Source organism: Pelobates fuscus, chromosome 11 (assembly GCF_036172605.1).
Source record: "Pelobates fuscus isolate aPelFus1 chromosome 11, aPelFus1.pri, whole genome shotgun sequence".
NCBI classification, from domain to species: Eukaryota; Metazoa; Chordata; class Amphibia; order Anura; family Pelobatidae; genus Pelobates; species Pelobates fuscus.
Genome location: NC_086327.1, coordinates 97632823 through 97656769, shown reverse-complemented (window position 1 = coordinate 97656769; position 23947 = coordinate 97632823). Strand labels below are relative to the sequence as shown.

Genomic DNA, 23947 nt, shown 5'->3' with positions numbered 1-23947 from the left:
CAACGAGGTACCAAATTCTGGAGAAATGTGTGTTTAGATATTGGTCTTTTATGTACACACATATGTATGTGTATAACATACATCTTTATTAAATTATGATGAATCCTTTCAAAATAGAGGGGGGGGGGGGAATCATTGGCTATACTAAATTAAAAATATGGAATATTAAATACCATTCTTTCACTGAGCAATTAGCATGACTCAAATAATCATATAAGGAAGTCACATCCTATGCTATTCCACTGAGCAAATCGGTAGGAGGAAGATCAGTTTAAGGAATTAATTTCATTATTTTTAATGGAGGGAAATGTCCTCAAGCCAGAATAAAAAGGAAAAACACAATTATTCTTTGTTTTTATAATCATTCAATAACTCTTTAGGTAGAACTCTACATATAAATCTTTGTATACATGTTAAAAAAAAAAAATGAAATAAAGAAAAATGTCTGCAATAACATCTATATACAATATTAAATATTTAAATCCCATTATTAAAGCCCTTTAGCACTCTCCCTCTATGCTCGTACGGAATTGCTTCTCTCTAGAGACCACCTTAGATCATTTTTTAGAAAAGCCATTATTTCCTCTAAATAGCATCCCCATTTTTGTGGCCAAAATATGTTTCACCTTTAAAATAGCCCTTTCACAAAGCTGACAGGGTTTTGAAATGCACATATCTTTTACAAAACTAATTTAATATAAATTAGACATCGCACAATTCCAAAGCAGTCTGCAATGTAGAATTTGCCTGACATACAATCAATGGACCTATTTTTAAGTCAGGCACATTAAGGTTTGCAATTTGGTGCTCCTCATAATTTAGAGCTTTAACATGGACAACCACTAGTCCCATCTCAAATATAAAGCAACATCAAGACAGTGGTGCCATTTTTTACATTTTAACTCATGTTTAACAACCATAAAAAGGCGAACTATACTCAATCCCAGGGCACACAGAGAGTCTGTCAACAAAAACCTGTACAGCAGTACAGAGACTGAACAAACCTGTACCCATTTAAGGGTGTCTAACAATAGGGCTACCTATATCAAATAAATGGTGTTCACTCCTTTTACACCAATATATATGTGTACCGTGGCTTAACATTTCCACTCATCACTAGCAATTGATGAGCAAATATTTAGCCCTTGTGAGTAGAAATTCACCTCTTGAGAATGTGAAATTATTCCTCCAGGCTTGCAGTGACAAATAATTGTTAAAGTCCAAATTTTAAGCTCTGTATGTACTTTGACAATACTAGATGTTGAATAAATTTAAAGCCACCACCGACCATATTAACTTTCCACAAGAATGACACTATGAAGTGGGCTTGAAAGAGGAGCATCAATTGTGCATATGTCCCCCAGAACAAAAGAAAGGATAGCATAGATCCATATTAACCCTTTTTTATGGTGACTCCATCCCCCCAATCATAGTGCACCACAAATTTTAAATGTCATTCATACTAAATAAATTAAACGTTGGCAGAAGGTATAATGTTCTAAAAACAATCAGATAATCTTCCTGGGACAAACACTTTGGTTTTCACAAAGATGAATTCCTGTAAAACTCTCAAGGAGAAGGCAAGGATGTGTGTACGTTCAGCTTCAGAGGTGTCTGCAAGGCAATGATTGTTTACCTAAAGGAAAAAAACAAAAATATCTGCAATATATGTATGTTTTATATTATCACAGCTAATATTATACTTTCTGAGACACAAGTGTGTGTATTGGAGTAGTGAAGGATGGAGAATTTCTATCACAGGACGCTCAGGACATACATTTGCGTGTAATATAAATATAGAATGAAAATCAGGTCAATTACAGCTTGAATAGGTCATATATTCTGAAAGAAGAATGGGGTCATTAAGCCACTGCCCTATACATAGTGTTAAACAACATTGTATTTGGTTAGAGTAACACTGACTTTGTCGATCTGCACCCCTTACTACAATTAAAAATAAAATAATGTTAAAAACGTACCTTCGTTCCAATGCCAATGCAAAGTTCTCCCAGCAGCCTGATACTCTTCTGGTGAGGAAGTTATTTTTAACAAATCTCTTGAGATATTCATATAAAGCACAACTGTAGCAGCAGCTGATACATATCTAAATGTACACCACAAAAACCCAGAATTCAGTAGGAACAGGCACAGAGCCCACAGAAGGGATAGATATATATATATATATATATATATATATATATATATATATATATATATATATATATATATATATATATATATATATATATATATATATATATATATATATATATATATATATATATATAAATAATATACACCCCATTTGCTGACATGCACTTTCACTCTGAACCTCCTCCAGTGAAGTCACTCCCACTTATTGCAGGGTAAAGGACACCCCAAAGAATAGCCCGACAGGAGAGACCAATGGGGATTGATGATCTGATGCCAGCAGGCTAATACTACTGGAGGTAGAGTTACAACTCTGGCCGCAAAGTGCCAACCCTCCAAGAAAGGAACACTCTAAAATTAAAACCAACTGTAAATATACAAGTACAATTATTTTTAATGTTACAGTGGTCCATGCTTTAGATACAAAGCCTCTTTGTTTTGTGTGTGAACCGTAGGATGCCTACCATTATTGACAAAAAATGGACTGTGCCCAGAGGAGTCATGAACAGCATTGTTTCTAGCGAACTCGGCCCAATTGTCCTGTGTGCTATTAATAAAACAACGCAAATAAACTTCTAATGACCGGTTAGCCCTCTCAGCTGTACCATTGGTCTGTGGATGATAGGAGGAGGAGAAGGAGAGATCAATCCCCAATTGTTTACTGAACGCCCTCCAGAACCTGGACACAAACTGAGAGCCCTATCAGACACAATATTGTGAGGGATGTCATGCAAACTGACAATTTCACGTATGAAAATTAGGACCAATTCTTGCGAAGATGGCAACTTCTTGAGAGGAATGAAGTGAGCCATCTTAGAAAATCGGTCTACAACCATGAGAATAGTAGTGAACCCAGCAAAGCTAGGAAGCTCAACAATAAAGTCCATGGATAAGTGGGACCATGGAATGTCAGGAACAGGAAGAGGCTGCAACAGGCCACAAGGAAGTGCATGAGTCACCTTAGAAACTGCACACACAGAACATGCCTGCACATACTCCTTTACATCTTTCCTGAGTGAATCCCACCAAAATGATCTAGTGATCGCTGCAGTGGACTTATTGATGCCCGGGTGTCCAGCAGTTATATTGTCATGGAACACTTTCATGATATTAACCCTTTCACATAGGGGAACAAACAGTTTATCATATGGTTTACCACTGGGCGCCTGAGGCTGGGCCTCCAGTATGGTGCCAAGCAGTGGAGAAGACAGTGAGAGGACAGTAGTAGCAATAATACACTCTGGTGCAATAATAGGAGATGTCACCTGTTCCGGAGCGGACTCATTATCAAATTGCCTGGACAAGGCATCAGCCTTGGTATTTTTAGAACCAGGTCTATAAGTAACGAGGAAGTTAAAACGTGAAAGGAACAGTGACCATCTAGCCTGTCTGGAAGACAAACGTTTGGCATCCCCTATATATGCCAGGTTTTTGTGGTCGGTTATGATCAACAGGGGGTCCTTGGAACCCTCCAAAAGATGTTGCCACTCCTTGAGGGCAAGAATAATGGCCAACAGTTCTCTATTGCCAATATCGTAGTTGCGCTCAGCAGGAGACATCTTTCTGGAGAAGTAGCCACAAGGATGCAATGGTGTTCCCTGGCTTTCTCTCTGAGAGAGAACAGCCCCTATCCCTGTCTCGGATGCATCAACCTCCAATATAAAAGGTTTACTGGTGACGGGATGTTTTAGTATGTCCGCAGAGGCAAATCTTTGTTTAAGAGTCTCAAAAGCATTCACAGCCTCTTTGGACCATACCGTGCTACTAACCCCTTTGCGAGTCATATTAGTGATGGGGCTATTACAGAAGAAAATCCCTTGATAAATCTTCTGTAATAGTTGGCAAAACCAATAAACCTTTGAATGGCTTTTAAACCAGAGGGTAATGGCCAGTGTAGTACAGCCTCTAGTTTTTTAGGATCCATTTAAAATACCGATGCAGAGATGTTGTAACCCAAAAAGTGGTCTTCAGGCTGGTCAAATATGCACTTTTCTAATTTACAATAAAGTTTATTTTTCAACAACGTCTGCAAAATCTGTTTCACATGGGAGTGGTGAGTTTGAAGATCAGGGTAAAACACCAAAATATCGTCCAAATAAACCAAGACAAATGAGTAAATGAATTCCCTGAGTACATAATTTATAAAGTCTTGGAATACGGCCGGGGCGTTGCATAACCCAATTGGCATTACCAGATATTCATAGTGTCCACTACGGGTATTAAATGCAGTCTCTCAACAAAAAAGAATCCTGCACCAGCTGGTGAGGATGACTTTCTTATGTGCCCTTTGCTCAAGGATTCGTTGATGTATTCCTCCATTATTTTACTCTCCTGGGGAGATAAGGCATAAACTGCCCCCTTAGGTGGCATAGCGCCTGGAAACAGGTTAATGGCACAGTCATATGCTCTGTGGGGAAGCAATACATCGGATTGAGCCTTGTTAAACACCTCCTGAAGTTCTCGGTATTGTATGGGAACTCCAGGAGTTTGGGGAGTGGTAGTGGGAAAGTCAATAGTATCCAATCTCTTTAGTACTGGTTTTATACATCTCCCCATACACTCTTTACCCCATTCTAATATCCCCCCATTAACCCAGTCAATATAGGGATTGTGCTTACTCAGCCACGGAAACCCTAATATGATAGGACATGATGGAGAAGTAATAACCTGAAACATCATCTCCTCCCTATGGGAGGACCCAATGGAGATCGTAATAGGGACAGTTTCGTGGGTTATAAGCAGTTGTGTGAGTGGTCTACCATCAATAGCCTCTACAGCTAGCGGCGTAGGTCTCTCCCTGACCGATATCTCATTACCCCTAATAAACTGGACATCAATAAAATTTCCAGCAGCACTTCTTGTTATCAAGGGAAATAGATACCTCAAGGAGGAATCTACTTTTGTTTTTGTTAGAGGACAACTCCATCACACCTAAGATCTGTCCCCTTAATGTTCTTAGGTGCAGAAGTTTTCCGGACGCACTGGACAATTAGTTATCATATGTCCCTTTCTACCGCAATATAGGCATACCCCCTCCCTTCTCCTATACTGTTTTTCGGCCTCCGACAGTCTAGTGACCCCCAACTGCATAGGTTCGGGTTTCGGACTGTACAGGGAGGTTAGAAAAAACAGGTTTAGAGAATTGAGGTGCTAGGGACATAGCCGTATGTCTGGTCTTGCTTCTGGTGACTTCTCTGAGTCTTAACCTATTATCAATATGCATGACAAACGTAATAAATTCGTTAAGACTCTTAGGTAATTCTTTAGCGGCTATCTCATCTAGTATAGTCTCTGAGAGACCCTTTTTGAATACTGAGATTAACCCATTGTTAGTCCAGTCTACCTTGGAAGCCAAGGTACGGAATTCAATAGCATAATCCGAGATAGACCGGTTACCTTGTCTGATGTGCATTAGGGCAGTGGAGGCGTCATCCTCTCTACCCAATGGCTCAAACGTGAGCTTGAATTCGGCAAGGAATTCCTGGTAATTATGAGCTATTCTCCGATTACTCTCCCATAGATGGCAAGTTGATGAATTATACATAGATGGCAAGTGGGGTGATTAAAAATAAATTAATAAAATTGTGGCCTGTTTTACTTCAAGTATGTGTCTTATTAAGCAATTCTGTTAATACAATAAATTACTGCTGTTCAGCCTTAAATCCTGCAACTCTTAATCTCAATAGATGATGTATACTGTGTTCATGTTTTAAATTAAAATGCATCTTACACATTATCTTTATGAATTGTGACTTCCTGATCTTCGTCGTCATCTTCATCATCATCGTCGTCGTCATCTTTTGCTCGAAAATGAAGATTTCTGACCTGCCTTCTGCTCATGAAAGCCCAGGAAGGCATGACTGGTGGTATGTCCTTCAGAGTAAACAAATGCAACAGTTAAAATCACAGCCACAGAGGTTCCATTCACTGCAGTTGCTACTGGAAAAATGTGAAAACCAGGCAGCTTAACGATCAGGAAATACTGTTGATTTTTGGGCAAGTATGGGATTTGGGAAACACTATAGCTACAATATTAACATACAATACTACTGGAGCATGTATTTTCCTCAACATGTTTTTGCATCAGAACCAATGACAAAGTTACTTACACGTATAACAATACAACCATCTGCGGCATTTAAGAAAGAAAAAAATAAGGATATAAGATAAGGGAAGGGGGTGGGGTAAAGGATTTTTTTTTTTGTAACGTGTGGTAGTGCACCTTGGTGTAAAGCCATCTACATTTTAACCACATATCCATTTACTTTTATTTCCTAAAGTAGCCATGGTACAAACAAATTACATTTTACTATACTGATCAGTCTTTCACTAGAATACTTAAGGGACATGCATGCCTTTGAGGCAACTGTCTAATTTCTTTGGATGAAAGATTTGTTTCATTCTGCAGGCAAAAGAACTAGGTAATAGGATTTTTTTTTTGTCTTGCCTGGGTTTCTCACGTCCACTTCTGGGGCAACACTGATCTAACCAGTCTCCAATCCCTAGGGATCGTGGAAAATTGTACTGCGCATGCATAACTTGAACAGTCTTGCAACATCAATAGTGACATAGCGAAATCCTAGGACACACTCTAGAAGCATGCTCTTCGTATAGACAATGAACACTGCCTAGATGTCACTGGCTGCCCTGCAGTTATAGTAGCTCACTGGACTACCAGGAATTCAAGGGGGCCCCCTGAACTGCCAGGGAACAAAGCATTAGAGACCCCCTCCTCTGCACAAAACGTTAGGAAAGAGAATACAGATTAACATTCACAATAGATTTTGATAATTTTATCAAAGAGCAAAAGATATTTTAACATGCCCCTGAGGTTTTGTGGAACAGCTTCCACTTTTTAAGATAAGACACGGACTTTATCTGGGTTAATCCAAATGAACGTTTCCATCTGATCAATTGTAAACTAGGAAGAGTGACTTAGGTTAAACAATGAGGAATTATGCTACCTAGTTTTGGAAAAAACAAAATGATCAGTTGTTTTCAGGGTGTAGATAATTTTCAGTTCCACAGCACAGTCATAATCAGACTTTACCAAAGAAATTTGACAATTTATTCTACAGATTGTCAAAAGGTTTTTTTTTGTGAGTATTGTGTACTTCTCCAAAAGACTACTGCAAAGTACTCCATGACGCACCCATTTAAACATACAATGTATACATTATCTTTACTAATATATCCTCTGCACAATTTATTTTTATAAAATAGACTGGTTCAACTACACTAGTTAACATAGATTTAAGGTGATTGCAATCTAGCTCTGTGCATGTATTTGTATAAGATTACAATGATCTTTAAAGATCCTAGTGTCTGGTTTAAAGGGACATGCATCACTTTGAGACAACTGTCTTGTTCAAAAGCTTTAGCTTTGAATGATACAGTTGTCTCATTCTGCATGAAGAAAAAAAAAAAAGCAGATAAATATGACTTTCATATTCACCTGCTTATTCTTACTTGTGCTTTCAATGTTACGGATGAGGTTCTGGTATGTGCGCAAGGACAAAAACTATCCTCATAAAATGTAAAGCCCTAATAAAATCAGTCCCCAACATGTCCTGCCTTGCTGGTAGTTGGTAATCTGATTTTTATAACAAATCCAAATGACAAATACCTACTTTTTCTATCAGTAGCTAAGCTTAGATATGTATGTCAAATCGGCAAATCATATAGGTAAGTGTGACTTTTAAAATCTTGAGCTGCAATTTAATGGCAACTTCCATGGTCAAACAGTGAAACTCCTACTGTCATCAAGCTTAGCTCTCTGTTACAACTGTGTTTGCCTTTTAAACTAGCACAACAATGTAAAACAGAGGTTTTATTGGGTGGTGGGGGGTTATTTGTATATAATATATAAACAGTTTTTTCTGCCTTTATACTGAGACCGTTGTTTTACAAGGATACATGTCCCTTTAATAAAAAGTCAATTGCAGCTTTTCCCTAGGCTATAATGCGTTGGTTGTTCCTTAACCCCTTAAGGACCACGGACGTACTAGGTATGTTCGACAAAAAACTGTCCGTAAGAACTGCGGATGTACCTAGTACGTCTGCGGTATTCCTTAGAACTTACCCGATCGCCGCCGTTCCCCCGCCTGCAATCGGTGTTGCTCCCATTCTGGACAGCACAGACAGGCTTGATTTTCCATTTTTTCACATTGCAATTTGCCAGATTGGCTATGTTGCCTCTGAGAGCGTATGGTAGCCCAGGAATGAGAATTACACCCATGATGGCATACCATTTGCAAAAGAAGACAACCCAAGGTATTGCAAATGGGGCATGTTAAGCCTTTTTTCCTAGGCACTTAGTCACAAACATTGGCCAAAGTTAGCGTTCATAATAGTTTTTTTACATTTTTAACACACAAACAAATATAAATGCTAGTGTTTGTGACTAAGTGGCTTCTAAAAAAGACTGGACATACCCCATAATGAATAGCCTGGGTTGTCCACTTTAAAAAATATGTACATGTGAGGTGTGATTCAGATATGTATGACAGATAACAGTGTTACAATGTCACTATTGATAAATTAATAAATAAAATAAAAAAAATAAAAAATTTATATATATATATATATATATATATATATATATATATAAAAACGCAATGTCCTACTTGTACTTATAGCCCTATAACTTGGGGAAAATGCTAAGAACATGTTAACATTGGATATTTCTAAACTCAGGACAAAATTTAGAAACGATTTAGCACGGGTGTTTTTTTGGTGGTTGTAGATGAGTAACAGATTTTGGGGGTCAAAGTTAGAAAAAAAAGTGTTTTACTTTTCTCATTTTTTTTATAGTAAATTATAGGATGATGAAGAAAATAATGGTATCTTTAAAAAGACCATTTAATGGCGAGAAAAACTGTATACAATATGTGTGGGTACAGTAAACGAGTAAGAGGAAAATTACAGTCAAACACAAACACCACAGAAATGTAAAAACAGCCCTGGTCCTCAACAGTAAGAAAATTGAAAAATGGTCAGGTCACTAAGGGGTTAAACTGCTAACCACAGAAGCAAAATAATGATATTCTGAATAAACTTAATAAAATGTACCTGCATAAGATCTGCATTTCCAAAGAAACGCGTCAATGGCATCGGTTGGTTGCTGTCCTCGTCAATAAATGGATTACTATCGACAGAAATATTTCGCTTTCTTCTGGTGACTTCAGATTGTGTTATATCAGAAAACACAGAACCATCTCCAGTGACATTCGTTACACCTTGATTTGAGGAATCAAGGCTATTGGAAAAAGAGCGTTCGGTAGCACGAACCTTTGTCTTTGGACATTTTCTTCCCCTGCTCTTTGGTTGGTTAACTGCTCTCTCTGAGCCCATGTTATCACAACAAGATGGAGAGTTGCTCTTGCCAAAAATCTGACTGCCACTTTCACAAATTTGTCCATGTGTATTAGATTTCATATTTTTATGATCACATTTCTGTTTTTTAGAAGTTCGTTTTTCTGTGCCTTTGGGTGAAGGTGCCTTAAAGGAAGAGACATGAAAACATAAAACAAAAAAAACATAAAAGTATAAATTTCACTAGAGCATTGAATGAGTGCATGGTACATTTTTAGCAATCCGGTTTCATTACAAGATTTTATAGGCATTTGCTGCAGAACTATCCATTAATGTCAACTCGATACACTATGATATAAATTAATATACTTCAGCAGTGAAGAACTACAGCAACCATTCAGCAATATGTGCATTATTGTTGGTCCAGTTAAAAAGTGAATTGGCATTATTCAAATATAGGGTCAATTTTCCCTGAGAAATTTTACACTTGGGTAACATAGGCCTTCTAAAGCCAGAATTAGTGTCACACACACACTGCATTTTTGTAGGTCTCTCAAACAAAAACAAATTTATAGCACAAGTACATACATTTTCATATAAAAAAACAAAAAAAAAAAATCAACAAAAATTAAAATGATAAATCAAGACAAATGATAAGGAAACCGATATTTGTTCCCCTGACCAAAATGTTAAGAGAGAAGAACAAGTTCAAAGGCAATATAAAAAAACAAAAGCAAAACCGAGTATCAATTGCAAAAGATCCTGATCTGGTTTTAATTAGACTATAAAGAGATTACATATGTAGTATAGTTATAGTTTACATTTTAGTTTTTAAAAGGTTATATGACAAATACAGCACATTACAGAATAATAAGAAGGTAACAACCACTTAGCTCCCTCTTATTGAATAGATGATGCTTTCTCAATTAAATAACCCTGAACAATGCATTTTTATGCCTTTTTCGGTATGGGCACTGACATATCAGTAAGATATTAGTGAAAGGGCACATTCAACATGATGATCAATAATGAATCCACTTTGTTACTAGCACCATGTATATTCAGAATCAGTGTCATATTTAAGTTTTAATCCGACACAGACTTCACCAATCCCTGCTACCAATCTAAATTGTTTTGCCAGTCTGATCAAGGAATTACATCAGCCGACGATGTGTTACATAAGCAAGTAGGGATACAACGGCAAGTAGGGTTGGAGGGGAGAAGGCTATGGAATACAAAGCATGTAAACTGGCTAAAAATATTAGCAGAATTATTTGTTTGCAACACTCTGGCGCAGCAATGTATGAACCTGCCATAGCCGCCTTACGGTACAAGCTATAAAAAGGTATTCTGTGCACCTTTGTTAGGAAAAGTTGCGCTATGATTAATAAAGTGGCATTCTGTGCAGTGTGAAGCAGAGAAAGTAATTAAAATAATTAGCTTTAAACCAACATATTTAGTTTTGATAACATGCAAGAGTAATGGTAAACAAGGAACATATTCTGCTGCATTTCATTTAACCCAACTTCCAAAGTCAGGATGAGCATAATTGAAAATTATGGGGTAAATTAAAATTGGCTTGCATTAAAGGCTCTCTACAATGCAGTTACAATTTGTGTTGATTAGTGCTTGTTAACCTTTAATAGACTCAAATTAAGTTCAAAATAGGTATGATTGCACTTGGGCAACCGGTAGAAAACCAATGTCATGGCATAATGACCCAAATTTAGGTTCCAAATCTCTACAGAGCACTGGCTTACTGTTGGCAACTCTTTCACACTCTAGATACAAAGTTTCTTATAAGGCTAAGACAACCAAAATGCAGAAGGTTATAAGAAGTGTAGGTAGAATGCCAATCATTACTGCTCTGGTACAACATGAATCTAACAGAAACTGGAGTCCTAAAAGTAACCGTTCAAAATGTCTCCTTTGCATTTGTATTTAGTTGAGTTTCAAGGTTCTGTGCCGGAGATGCAATCAGAAGAATCAGAGTTTGAAGGGAAAATGGAAGTGAATAATATAAAGTACATTTATAATTCAAAACTGGATTTAAATGAAAAAACAAACAAAAAAAAACAATGTTGTAAAATATAAATATAGAAAGTTATCAATTATATATGGTTCAAGTGGCACTTTAAGCACCGTAACCACTACAGGGTGGTACACGGTTTGACACTTACCTAGGTTTTCGGGAACCCACTGTCTGGCTACTATTCACAGATATAATATAATGGAATAATTCCGCATGCATTAAATAGATCTATGTTGCCCATATTTTCTGTTCTATTTTACTATTTTTCTGACGCTTTTCCTATATGTGTATTTATGTGTTTCCCTACATTTGCCTAAATATTCCTTGCTATACCCCCTTCCATTTTGGTTCATAAAATGTCACTACAGCTAAACGCTTTATTGCTGTAGTTCAGAGAATTTTGACCTAAAAAAGAAAAAATGTATCCATTTTATTATGCATTTCCTAAAGCTGATGAAAATGTTTTATTTTCAAGATTTAATAGGTATAGCGGTTATTACTCCGTACACCTCTTTATCTCTTTAGATCAATTACTGGCACATCCGTAAAAAAAGAAAAAGAAAAAAAAAAGAAAACCACTAGTAAATGAGAAAAAGACTTGCTGGAAAAGTAGATTAACTATGAATGTTCTACATACATAGCCCAAACAGTTAAAAACAGTGTGTTAATAAGCTAGTAAATGCATACCAGGTTTGTTGTCCTTGTGCGCTTGCATGTCTCTGCTTCATGGTCAGATGAGGTAGGAGCTGTTGATAAACTTCGATTCTTCTGACGCGCTGAGCATCGCACTCCATCTGTTGACTTAATAAAACAATTTCCAGGAGTTAATTTTTATTAGTAACAGCATAATTCAAGCAACACACTAACCAAGACTTGCCAAACATCAGAAGACCAGGGAGTCTTGGCTCTTAAAGATATTCAGTTGGCTCGTAATTGCTTACATTAAAGTACATTAAAGTACAAATGTACAGGTGACAAGCTCATAAAAATAAAAAAAAAATGGCCAAGTGGGCTAAAACTATGAATAAGTTAGTCGTTGTTCTAATATATTCAACCCACAGCGATGGTGGCAATAGCATCTAAAAATATTGCAGAGTATGCCATTGGCTATGCCCCAAAACCAAAGATGATGAAGTCTAGCACATCTACAGTAAAAACTGTTCTTATTTACCATTATGGAATATACACACACATTAATTTTTTTTTCCACTTTTTTAGTGTGCGCATTATACTTTTATTGCACATTTCTTTGAAACAGACAGTGGTGGTTTGAGATATGGGGATATGATTGAAAAGTGTTGACGTCCTGTTGTGTGGTATAAACAGGATGGGGCTACTGTCCATGTAGTCAGGGCCACAATGGACCTCCTGAGACAACTGTTGGGCGATAAGATAATTTTAAAGGAACACTATAGTCACATAAATTACTTTAGTTAAATAAAGCAGTTTTGGTGTATAGATCATTCCCCTGGAAATTCACTGCTCAATTCACTGTCATTTAGTAGTTAAATTGCTTTGTTTCGGTTTATGCAGCCCTAGCCACACCTCCCCTGGCTATGATTGACAGAGCCTGCATGAACAAAAAACTGGTTTCACTTTCAAACAGATTTAATTTACCTTAAATAATTGTATCTCAATCTCTAAATTGAACTTTAATCACATACAAGAGGCTCTTGCAGGGTCTAGCAAGCTATCAACATAACAGGGGATAAGAAAATCTTAATTAAAGGGACACTATAGTCACCTGAACAACTTTAGCTTAATGAAGCAGTTTTGGTGTATAGAACATGCCCCTGCAGCCTCACTGCTCAATCCTCTGCCATTTAGGAGTTAAATCCCTTTGTTTATGAACCCTAGTCACACCTCCCTGCATGTGACTTGCACAGCCTTCCATAAACACTTCCTGTAAAGAGAGCCCTATTTAGGCTTTCTTTATTGCAAGTTCTGTTTAATTAATATTTTCTTATCCCCTGCTATGTTAATAGCTTGCTAGACCCTGCAAGAGCCTCCTGTATGTGATTAAAGTTCAATTTAGAGATTGAGATACAATTATTTAAGGTAAATTACATCTGTTTGAAAGTGAAACCAGTTTTTTTTTCATGCAGGCTCTGTCAATCATAGCCAGGGGAGGTGTGGCTAGGGCTGCATAAACAGAAACAAAGTGATTTAACTCCTAAATGACAGTGAATTGAGCAGTGGAATTGCAGGGGAATGGTCTATACACCAAAACTGCTTTATTTAGCTAAAGTAATTTTGGTGACTATAGTGTTCCTTTAAACAGAATTTGCAATAAAGAAAGCCTAAATAGGGCTCTCTTTACAGGAAATGTTTATGGAAGGCTGTGCAAGTCACATGCAGGGAGGTGTGACATAAACAAAGGGATTTAACTCCTAAATGGCAGAGGATTGAGCTTTGAGGCTGCAGGGGCATGTTCTATACACCAAAACTGCTTCATTAAGCTAAAGTTGTTCAGGTGACTATAGTGTCCCTTTAAGAAATTATCAGATTAACGTATTTTTCGCTCCGCTTAAAAAGTGAGGGGAAATGTCTGTGCGTCTTGCAGGGAGGTGGGGGGGGAGAGAAACGCTACGGGACGAGGGGAGCGCTTCGGGGCGAGGGGGGAACGCTACGGGGCGAGCGCTACGGGCGAGTGCTACGGGGCGAGGGGGGAACGCTACGGGGCGAGGGGAGGGGGAACGCTACGGGGCGAGGGGAGGGGGAACGCTACGGGGCGAGGGGAGGGGGAACGCTACGGGGCGAGGGGAGGGGGAACGCTACGGGGCGAGGGGAGGGGGAACGCTACGGGGCGAGGGGAGAGGGAACGCTACGGGGCGAGGGGAGGAGGGGGGAACGCTACGGGGCGAGGGGAGGAGGGGGGAACGCTACGGGGCGAGGGGAGGAGGGGGGGAACGCTACGGGGCGAGGGGAGGAGGGGGGGGAGGAACGCTACGGGGCGAGGGGAGGAGGGGGGGAACGCTACTGGGCGAGGGGAGGAGGGGGGGAACGCTACGGGGCGAGGGGAGGAGGGGGGAACGCTACGGGGCGAGGGGAGGAGGGGGGGAACGCTACGGGGCGAGGGGAGGAGGGGGGGAACGCTACGGGGCGAGGGGAGGAGGGGGGGGAACGCTACGGGGCGAGGGGAGGAGGGGGGGAACGCTACGGGGCGAGGGGAGGAGGGGGGGAACGCTACGGGGCGAGGGGAGGAGGGGGGGAACGCTACGGGGCGAGGGGAGGGGGACACGCTACGGGGCGAGGGGAGGGGGACACGCTACGGGACGAGGGGAGGGGGACACGCTACGGGACGAGGGGAGGGGGACACGCTACGGGACGAGGGGAGGGGGACACGCTACGGGACGAGGGGAGGGGGACACGCTACGGGACGAGGGGAGGGGGACACGCTACGGGACGAGGGGAGGGGGACACGCTACGGGACGAGGGGAGGGGGACACGCTACGGGACGAGGGGAGGGGGACACGCTACGGGACGAGGGGAGGGGGACACGCTACGGGACGAGGGGAGGGGGACACGCTACGGGACGAGGGGAGGGGGACACGCTACGGGACGAGGGGAGGGGGACACGCTACGGGACGAGGGGAGGGGGACACGCTACGGGACGAGGGGAGGGGGACACGCTACGGGACGAGGGGAGGGGGACACGCTACGGGCCGAGGGGAGGGGGACACGCTACGGGCCGAGGGGAGGGGGACACGCTACGGGCCGAGGGGAGGGGGACACGCTACGGGACGAGGGGAGGGGGACACGCTACGGGACGAGGGGAGGGGGACACGCTACGGGACGAGGGGAGGGGGACACGCTACGGGACGAGGGGAGGGGGACACGCTACGGGACGAGGGGAGGGGGACACGCTACGGGACGAGGGGAGGGGGACACGCTACGGGACGAGGGGAGGGGGACACGCTACGGGACGAGGGGAGGGGGACACGCTACGGGACGAGGGGAGGGGGACACGCTACGGGACGAGGGGAGGGGGACACGCTACGGGACGAGGGGAGGGGGACACGCTACGGGACGAGGGGAGGGGGGGACGCTACGGGACGAGGGGAGGGGGGGACGCTACGGGACGAGGGGAGGGGGGGACGCTACGGGACGAGGGGACGCTACGGGACGAGGGGACGCTACGGGACGAGGGGACGCTACGGGACGCTACGGGACGAGGGGACGCTACGGGACGAGGGGACGCTACGGGACGAGGGGACGCTACGGGACGAGGGGACGCTACGGGACGAGGGGACGCTACGGGACGAGGGGACGCTACGGGACGAGGGGACGCTACGGGACGAGGGGACGCTACGGGACGAGGGGACGCTACGGGACGAGGGGACGCTACGGGACGAGGGGACGCTACGGGACGAGGGGACGCTACGGGACGAGGGGACGCTACGGGACGAGGGGACGCTACGGGACGAGGGGACGCTACGGGACGAGGGGACGCTACGGGACGAGGGGACGCTACGGGACGAGGGGACGCTACGGGACGAGGGGACGCTACGGGACGAGGGGACGCTACGGGACGAGGGGACGCTACGGGACGAGGGGACGCTACGGGACGAGGGGACGCTACGGGACGAGGGGACGCTACGGGACGAGGGGACGCTACGGGACGAGGGGACGCTACGGGACGAGGGGACGCTACGGGACGAGGGGACGCTACGGGACGAGGGGACGCTACGGGACGAGGGGACGCTACGGGACGAGGGGACGCTACGGGACGAGGGGACGCTACGGGACGAGGGGACGCTACGGGACGAGGGGACGCTACGGGACGAGGGGACGCTACGGGACGAGGGGACGCTACGGGACGAGGGGACGCTACGGGACGAGGGGACGCTACGGGACGAGGGGACGCTACGGGACGAGGGGACGCTACGGGACGAGGGGACGCTACGGGACGAGGGGACGCTACGGGACGAGGGGACGCTACGGGACGAGGGGACGCTACGGGACGAGGGGACGCTACGGGACGAGGGGACGCTACGGGACGAGGGGACGCTACGGGACGAGGGGACGCTACGGGACGAGGGGACGCTACGGGACGAGGGGGCAACGCTACGGAATGAGGGGAGGAGGGAACACTATGGAATGAGGGGAGAGGGGGAACACTACGGAATGAGGGGAGAGGGGGAACACTACGGAATGAGGGGAGAGGGGGAACACTACGGAATGAGGGGAGAGGGGGAACACTACGGAATGAGGGGAGAGGGGGAACACTACGGAATGAGGGGAGAGGGGGAACACTACGGAATGAGGGGAGAGGGGGAACACTACGGAATGAGGGGAGAGGGGGAACACTACGGAATGAGGGGAGAGGGGGAACACTACGGAATGAGGGGAGAGGGGGAACACTACGGAATGAGGGGAGAGGGGGAACACTACGGAATGAGGGGAGAGGGGGAACACTACGGAATGAGGGGAGAGGGGGAACACTACGGAATGAGGGGAGAGGGGGAACACTATTGGACAAGGGGAGGTGGTTAAAGAACACTATGGGACAGGGGAGGGGGGTTAATAAACACTATGGGACAGGGGAGAGGTATTAAAGATCTCTATGGGACAGGGGAGGGGTAGTAAAGATGACTATGGGACAGGGGAGGGGTAGTAAAGATGACTATGGGACAGGGGAGGGGTAGTAAAGATGACTATGGGACAGGGGAGGGGTAGTAAAGATGACTATGGGACAGGGGAGGGGTAGTAAAGATGACTATGGGACAGGGGAGGGGTATCAAAGATGACTATGGGACAGGGGAGGGGTATCAAAGATGACTATGGGACAGGGGAGGGGTATCAAAGATGACTATGGGACAGGGGAGGGGTATCAAAGATGACTATGGGACAGGGGAGGGGTATCAAAGATCACTATGGGACAGGGGAGGGGTATCAAAGATCACTATGGGACAGGGGAGGGGTATTAAAGATCACTATAGGACAGGGGAGGGGTATTAAAGATCACTATAGGACAGGGGAGGGGTATTAAAGATCACTATAGGACAGGGGAGGGGTATTAAAGATCACTATAGGACAGGGGAGGGGTATTAAAGATCACTATAGGACGGGGAGGGGTATTAAAGATCACTATAGGACAGGGGAGGGGTATTAAAGATCACTATGGGACAGGCGGTTAAAGATCACTATGGGACAGGCGGTTAAAGATCACTATGGGACAGGCGGTTAAAGATCACTATGGGACAGGCGGTTAAAGATCACTATGGGACAGGAGAGGGGGGGTTAAAGATCACTATGGGACAGGAGAGGGGGGGTTAAAGATCACTATGGGACAGGAGAGGGGGGGTTAAAGATCACTATGGGACAGGAGAGGGGAGGGGGTGTTAAACACTATGGGACAGTTTGTTCAGAATATTTATTTTTCTGGGTTTCCTACTCTAAAAACTAGGTGCGTCTTATGGTGTGGTGCGTCTTATGGAGCGAAAAATACGGTAATTACTTCCTGTGGGGATATCTGAAGGAGCGGGTGTACGTGAACAAACCGCACACACTTGAGAATAGAGCGATAGAGCTTCAAACAATATTACGAACAATGCAATCGAAAATGCCATTTGTGTAACACTTTGCGAGGTGACAAATGAAGCTCATTTAAAAAAAGAGGTCATCTTCTGTACCTAGTCAAACAAATCTCCATACGTTAAGGATTCACTATGTAATACATTGAAATTAGTTAATTAATAAAAAAAAGTTATTAACTCCTCTAACCTTACTCTGCATTTTTGCCCACCATGAACCTTTCAATAATAAAATGGTTACTTGACATTGGTTAAGATATCATATGTAATAAGTATAAAGCAAACTGCTTAATGAGAAACACACAAGCAAAATAGTCAGACAAGACAGCTGGGTGTATACACACGCTTCACTTCCTCTTTACAGAAAAGCTGTCACCACAGCACAAGTAAGGCTGTTTTTGAAGGGGGGAAAAAAACAACTTTTTTTACAACCCCCCCCCCCCACCCTCTCTAGCTGCCCCTTTTTTACAGACTCAGACGACAATGCTAACCTTTTTTGTTTGATTGGGCTAATGAAGTTTAGATGTTTAGAGGCAAGAAAAACAAAGATTAAGGGAAAATCACAAACTTATTCAAACATTACACATACAGGAACAAAAAAGTTGAATTTTGAAAATAAAGCAAAACAATGGATTTAAACTTTGTAGAATATAGTAAAATATGCTACCTATCCAACAGTCCAAATGCGTTTCATTAAGAAATTCACCTAAGTTGCAAGGAAGCATCAGATAAAACACTAAAAAAAATCCTCATCTTATCTCCGCATCCACTGTTTCCCTCTTCTAAGTGGTTTAAACTTTAAAAATGTTTTTCTAAAATTAAAAAATATATATTTAAATTTATAGTAGTGGGATTCCTTTTACAACAATTAAAAAAACAAACAAAAAAGTATGCAAAAAGCACAGTAGAATGTGAATGTTACAACAAACGCAACATCACTTTTTCTACATTGGATGAGAGACTGATCAAGTAATACCCTCCTTACATTATTAATGATTATGCCAGTAGTTTGTACTCACCACAGTAAAACTAAATGTTGATATTTTTATCTATTTGTGTTCAAATAAATAATAAAATCAAAACAAATACACACACACTTAAATGCATATAATATGTTCATATTTACAAATCATCTTTGTACCCACATTAGACACAAGGACCAGAAGGATTAGCAAGATGAAAGCAGCAAATGTGTTAACACACACTGTTGTGTTTAAAAATGATGTTCACAACAGAAAATTGAAGGTTTAAAATTAAAGGAAAAACAAACAGATCTGCTAAGTTTGCATGAATACAAGACTAAACAAATGGTTATTCTCTAGCTTTTCGGCATAGTTGATTATGATATTTCTTGATAAGACAGGATAATTAAATGAATGTTCATGTGCACCGCAGACATGAGAATAATCAGATCATGCATATTCATCATGATGTAAATTTAGTTAATGTATTCATTATTTGTATACTATAGCTGAGAAGTACAGTGAAGTGATTCATAGTCATGTTTAAAACAGAAGATGAAGTTGCAAAGCTTCTAACTGTCCATTCAGCACCAGGAGCAAACTAACCCACATGTGCCGATAAGGCAGGCAATAGGAACTATCAGAAACGCGTGATTCATTTTTTTTTTTTTTTATTGTTGTTTTGTGCTCACCATAAATTATAGCATTAATGGCATCCCACATCTAAAACACACACCAAGTCAAGTGCTTACATACGCTTATGCACCAGTTGAAACACAAAATACATCCACAGATATATATTCAATTTATTCCCACAATATAAATGAGTCAACTGTCCTGAAACATGAAAAAGCTCTTCTATAAATGCACTAAACATTGATTATTGTACAATCCGCTCCTTTCCATTCACACTGATTTTACCAGCACAAACACATTCACATTCACATATTTTTAAACTGAATAACATAGTTCAGTTCCAGACAAACACTTACTGCTGTAAACTATAAAAACAGAGGAAGGTATGGCCACTCTGTGAACCACAGAAACAATCTACGTATTAAAAATATAACACCAAATAAACCCATCCTATAATTCTCACACTTTTACAATCCCAACAAGTAAACTGTGTCTCCTCAACATGTCACCATAACAATGGTGATTGCACTCCTAACTAGTGCATTTAAAAGAATCTGAACTTAGGACCGTGACATATCAATCAGTGGTACTGCAAGTACTGTGATTTAACCATCCTAAAGAAAAAAAAAAAAGTCACTGGTTGGGGGAGCTTCGTGGACTAGTGGATAGAGGTGGGCAAGAACCTTACTTGATGAATGAAAACTAAAATAATTCCATAATTCCTTTATCCATTGTACCATGGCAGGAGACACAAAAGCCACTCACGCCATGATAAAATGTCCTCTACTACCCTCTTTAACCATCACCAAGAATAAAGAAAGAAACACACACATAGAATTCATCTCTTAATTACAGGATCCTCTGACACGGACACCCTATTATTGGTATTTATAGGGGGCCAACGAATTCCGCAGCGCTTTACAATATTAAGAAAGGGGGGTGGGGTGGGGGGGACATTTACAATAAATGAGAATTACAGTGACACAGGAACAATAGGTAGATGAGGGCCCTGCTCAAATGAGCCAACAGTCTAGAAGAGATGGGGTACAAATAGACAACAGGGCAGCAAGGGTGACAGCCACCAAACAAGTTGGAAAAGTAGCATCCCTGGAGGAGATTATGGAGTGTGGCTCTTAAGCAGAGCAAGAGACAGATATGGATAGGTATAGATAAGTTACTCTGGGAGTACATAAGCATTTCTGATCAGATGTGTTTTGAGGGACTTCTTAAACAACTGAAGACTAGGGGAGAGTGTGATGGGGCAGGAAAGCTGTTCCAAAGTAAGGGAGCCGCCCACGAGAAGTACTCCAAGCGCGAGTTAGTAACTGTGAGAGCAGCGGACAGGAGGTCACCAGAAGAGCGGAGAGACCGGGAAGGGGCATATCTACAAAATCAGTGAAGAAATGTAAGAGGGGCTAGAGCTTTATAGGTAAGGGTTAGTATTTTAAATTGACACCTAAAGGATACAGGAAGCCAGTGTAAAGATTGACAGAGGAGCGAGGTATGAGAGGAGCGACGGGTGAGAAAGATCAGCCTGGCAGCAGCATTCCTTATGGACTGCAGCGGGGCAGTTCAGCTTCTGGGTAGACAAACTAGGAGAGAATTATAGTAGTCCATGCAAGAGATTACCAGAGCATGGACAAGCTACTTGACAGCATCTTGCGTGAGAAAGGGGCAGATGCGGGCAATGTTTTTAAGGTGGAATCGACAGGTTTTAGCTCCATAACCCATTAAAAGGTAATTTACATTGCCATAGCTCTACAGCCATCCTATCTCCTCCATGCAAACCACCTCCACCCCTGCTGGTGTACATTTTATCCAAGTTCCTCAAAAGTGTGAGTGAAAAGGTTATCGACCTCTATTTCCTTAAGAGATTTTAACTTGCTAAACTATCCGTTTCAGTTATTTCTCCTCGTCGCTGCATATATCTCCGAAGGACATTTCAGGCACTACACCTAACCCCTGTGTTTTATCGTACCTTTTACCGGACAAGAGACACCTTAGGTTTTGGTGATAAGCTGCCTACTGAATTATTATTAGTATTTTACAAACACTGAATTTCTCCTGTTTTTACCTATTCTACAGTATAACACACACACACACACACACACAACTCCTATCATACATTTTAACATGATGAACCATCTACGAAAAACCAACCCTACATCATTATTATTATGTTACGATTTATATAGCGCCATACAATGGGTGGACTAACAGACATCTAATTGTAACCAGACAAGTTGGACGCACAGGAACAGAGGGGGTGGAGGGCCCTGCTCAATGAGCTTACATGCTAGAGAACTAAACCACAAACTCAATCCATCTAATGTCACACTGGGTAACATCAGTCTTTTAACCCCTTAAGGACCAAACTTCTGGAATAAAAGAGAATCATGACATGTCACACATGTCATGTGTCCTTAAAGTGTTCTAGGCATGCTCTTATTAAATTCCCTATCTGCCAATGCCACATAATTGGAGATGTGAAAAAGGTCACCTACAGTTCTCCCAAAGCTTCTGGAAATCCATCACACACAAAAAAAAAAAAAACCAATAGCCTAAAATTCTTCTTCAACCTATTACTATACAAATCTATCCATTCTCACATTGATTAGCTATTCTAGTGATGCAAAGAAAAATAAATATCCTATCTATACACTTAACAGGCCGTTCAACCTCAGATCGATTAAGCAACCATCTATACTCAAAACTACATTGAAAACCATATCCAAAATCTGCAATTCTTTAAATGTTCTGAAAATCTCAAACCAGTGTGCATCTTTGTCTCTAGATTAAAAGCTCAAGGGCTATCTAATCAAGAACTTTGTATAAAAAAGTGCTTTAGTGGCCAGATCTCAAATCAAGAGCAGGACCCTCTTTACCTTTTGTATTTGTGTAAAACGTACTTTCTTTTCCCCCCCAACTGCACAGCATTGCAGAATATGTTGGCACTTAATAAAGGACAGTAATAATAATCTTCACATAATTCATTAACCCATTACATCATGTGTCAACCTTTCCAACCATGAGCTGAATCACCTTGAAACGAATGCCTGTTTTAAGAATAAGAAAGGTCTATGGAATAATGTGTGTTCAAATCACGTCAGGAGTGATATGGTACCCATTGTACAGTGCTATGGAATTTGCTGGCACTATATAAATAATAATAATATAACCACCATAAAGCAATCCAACCATGCCAAAGTTATGATGAAAACCAAAACGAATGTAAGACAAAGCAATATTTCAAAGGCTGACTACGTCGTCCAAAAATTTATGAAAACTACAATACCAGATAAACCAAACAATCCATGAATGGAATATTTTGGAATACTATCATCACATCCAAAATTCCAGAATATCCAAATCCAGAATTCCATAACGACACATTGCGAAAAACATATCGCCAACACTCAGAGCGCTATTCTCTGCGACGTAACTTAACCGGGATAGAAAATGAAGATCAAATCTTCCGGCAAACCAGCTAAAAACTAAATTTAACAGACTTGATATTTTTACAAATTTTCCTATTGCCACCAAGAATTAAAAAAACAAAAAACCCATACACATAGAATTCCCTCTAAATTCGCAATGAATCATACTTTAGTTACAGGGTCCTCTGACACGTACACCCTATAGCTCTTGCCCCATAACCCATCAATGGGTAGGTCATTTTGCCACATCTAAAATCTAAATTTAACCGGCTTGATATTTTTACAATTCTACTATTGCCACAAAGAATTAAAAAATAAAAATACACATAGAATTCCCTCTAAAATCTCAATAAATCATACTTTAGTTACAGGGTCCTCTGACACGTACACCCTTGCCCCATAACCCATCAATGGGTAGGTCATTTTGCCACATTTTTTCTAGCCACCCTATCTCCTCCCTGCAAATCACCTCCATCCCTGCTGGCCACCAAAACACCCACCGCACCGCTCAACCTTGCATCAAAATATTTAATTAGTGAAGACCTCCCATTAACCCTTCCCTTTCATACAGTCCCACCCGGCCCAGTGCGGGTTAATGATGTTATTCACAGACCGGCGTGCGGTCAGTAGATTTACGTCTCCTTCCTCCCACACCTTTCTGTTACTCATGTGGAAGGATCCCGGTCCTCCCACCGCCCAAGCTGCACGACCCGACTCCAAAACTTTCCGTGCTCCGTCACCGGCGCCGCCCAAAAACTTTGCTGGACAACGTCACTGCTACACGGGAAACCGGTCTGCGTCTGACGTCATGCGGCAAGCGGAGAGTGGGCGGAAATGGCTGTCGGCCATGCTTAGTGAGGGCAAAAAAATAAATAAAAA

At 42.1% G+C, this 23947-nt stretch overlaps 1 protein-coding gene across 1 annotated transcript; it reads right to left on the bottom strand.

Moving 5' to 3' along the window:
* Window positions 1-158: 158 nt before the first annotated feature.
* C11H1orf174 (chromosome 11 C1orf174 homolog) lies at window positions 159-23853 on the bottom strand. The gene is made up of 5 exons (XM_063436571.1): window positions 23723-23853; window positions 12185-12298; window positions 9223-9651; window positions 5882-6024; window positions 159-1636 (listed from the first exon to the last, which is right to left on the bottom strand). The coding sequence occupies exons 1-5, from the start codon at window positions 23735-23737 to the stop codon at window positions 1633-1635; spliced, it is 705 nt and encodes a 234-aa protein (XP_063292641.1). The 5' UTR covers window positions 23738-23853; the 3' UTR covers window positions 159-1632.
* Window positions 23854-23947: the final 94 nt, after the last annotated feature.

Excerpts from the sequence above, each read along its gene's own strand:
- C11H1orf174 (XM_063436571.1), bottom strand. Across the intron at positions 9,652-12,184 it reads GCACAAGGACAACAAACCTG|GCACCTTCACCCAAAGGCAC; the intron begins GTATGCATTTAC and ends TCTTCCTTTAAG. Across the intron at positions 6,025-9,222 it reads GAAATGCAGATCTTATGCAG|GACATACCACCAGTCATGCC; the intron begins GTACATTTTATT and ends TTTACTCTGAAG.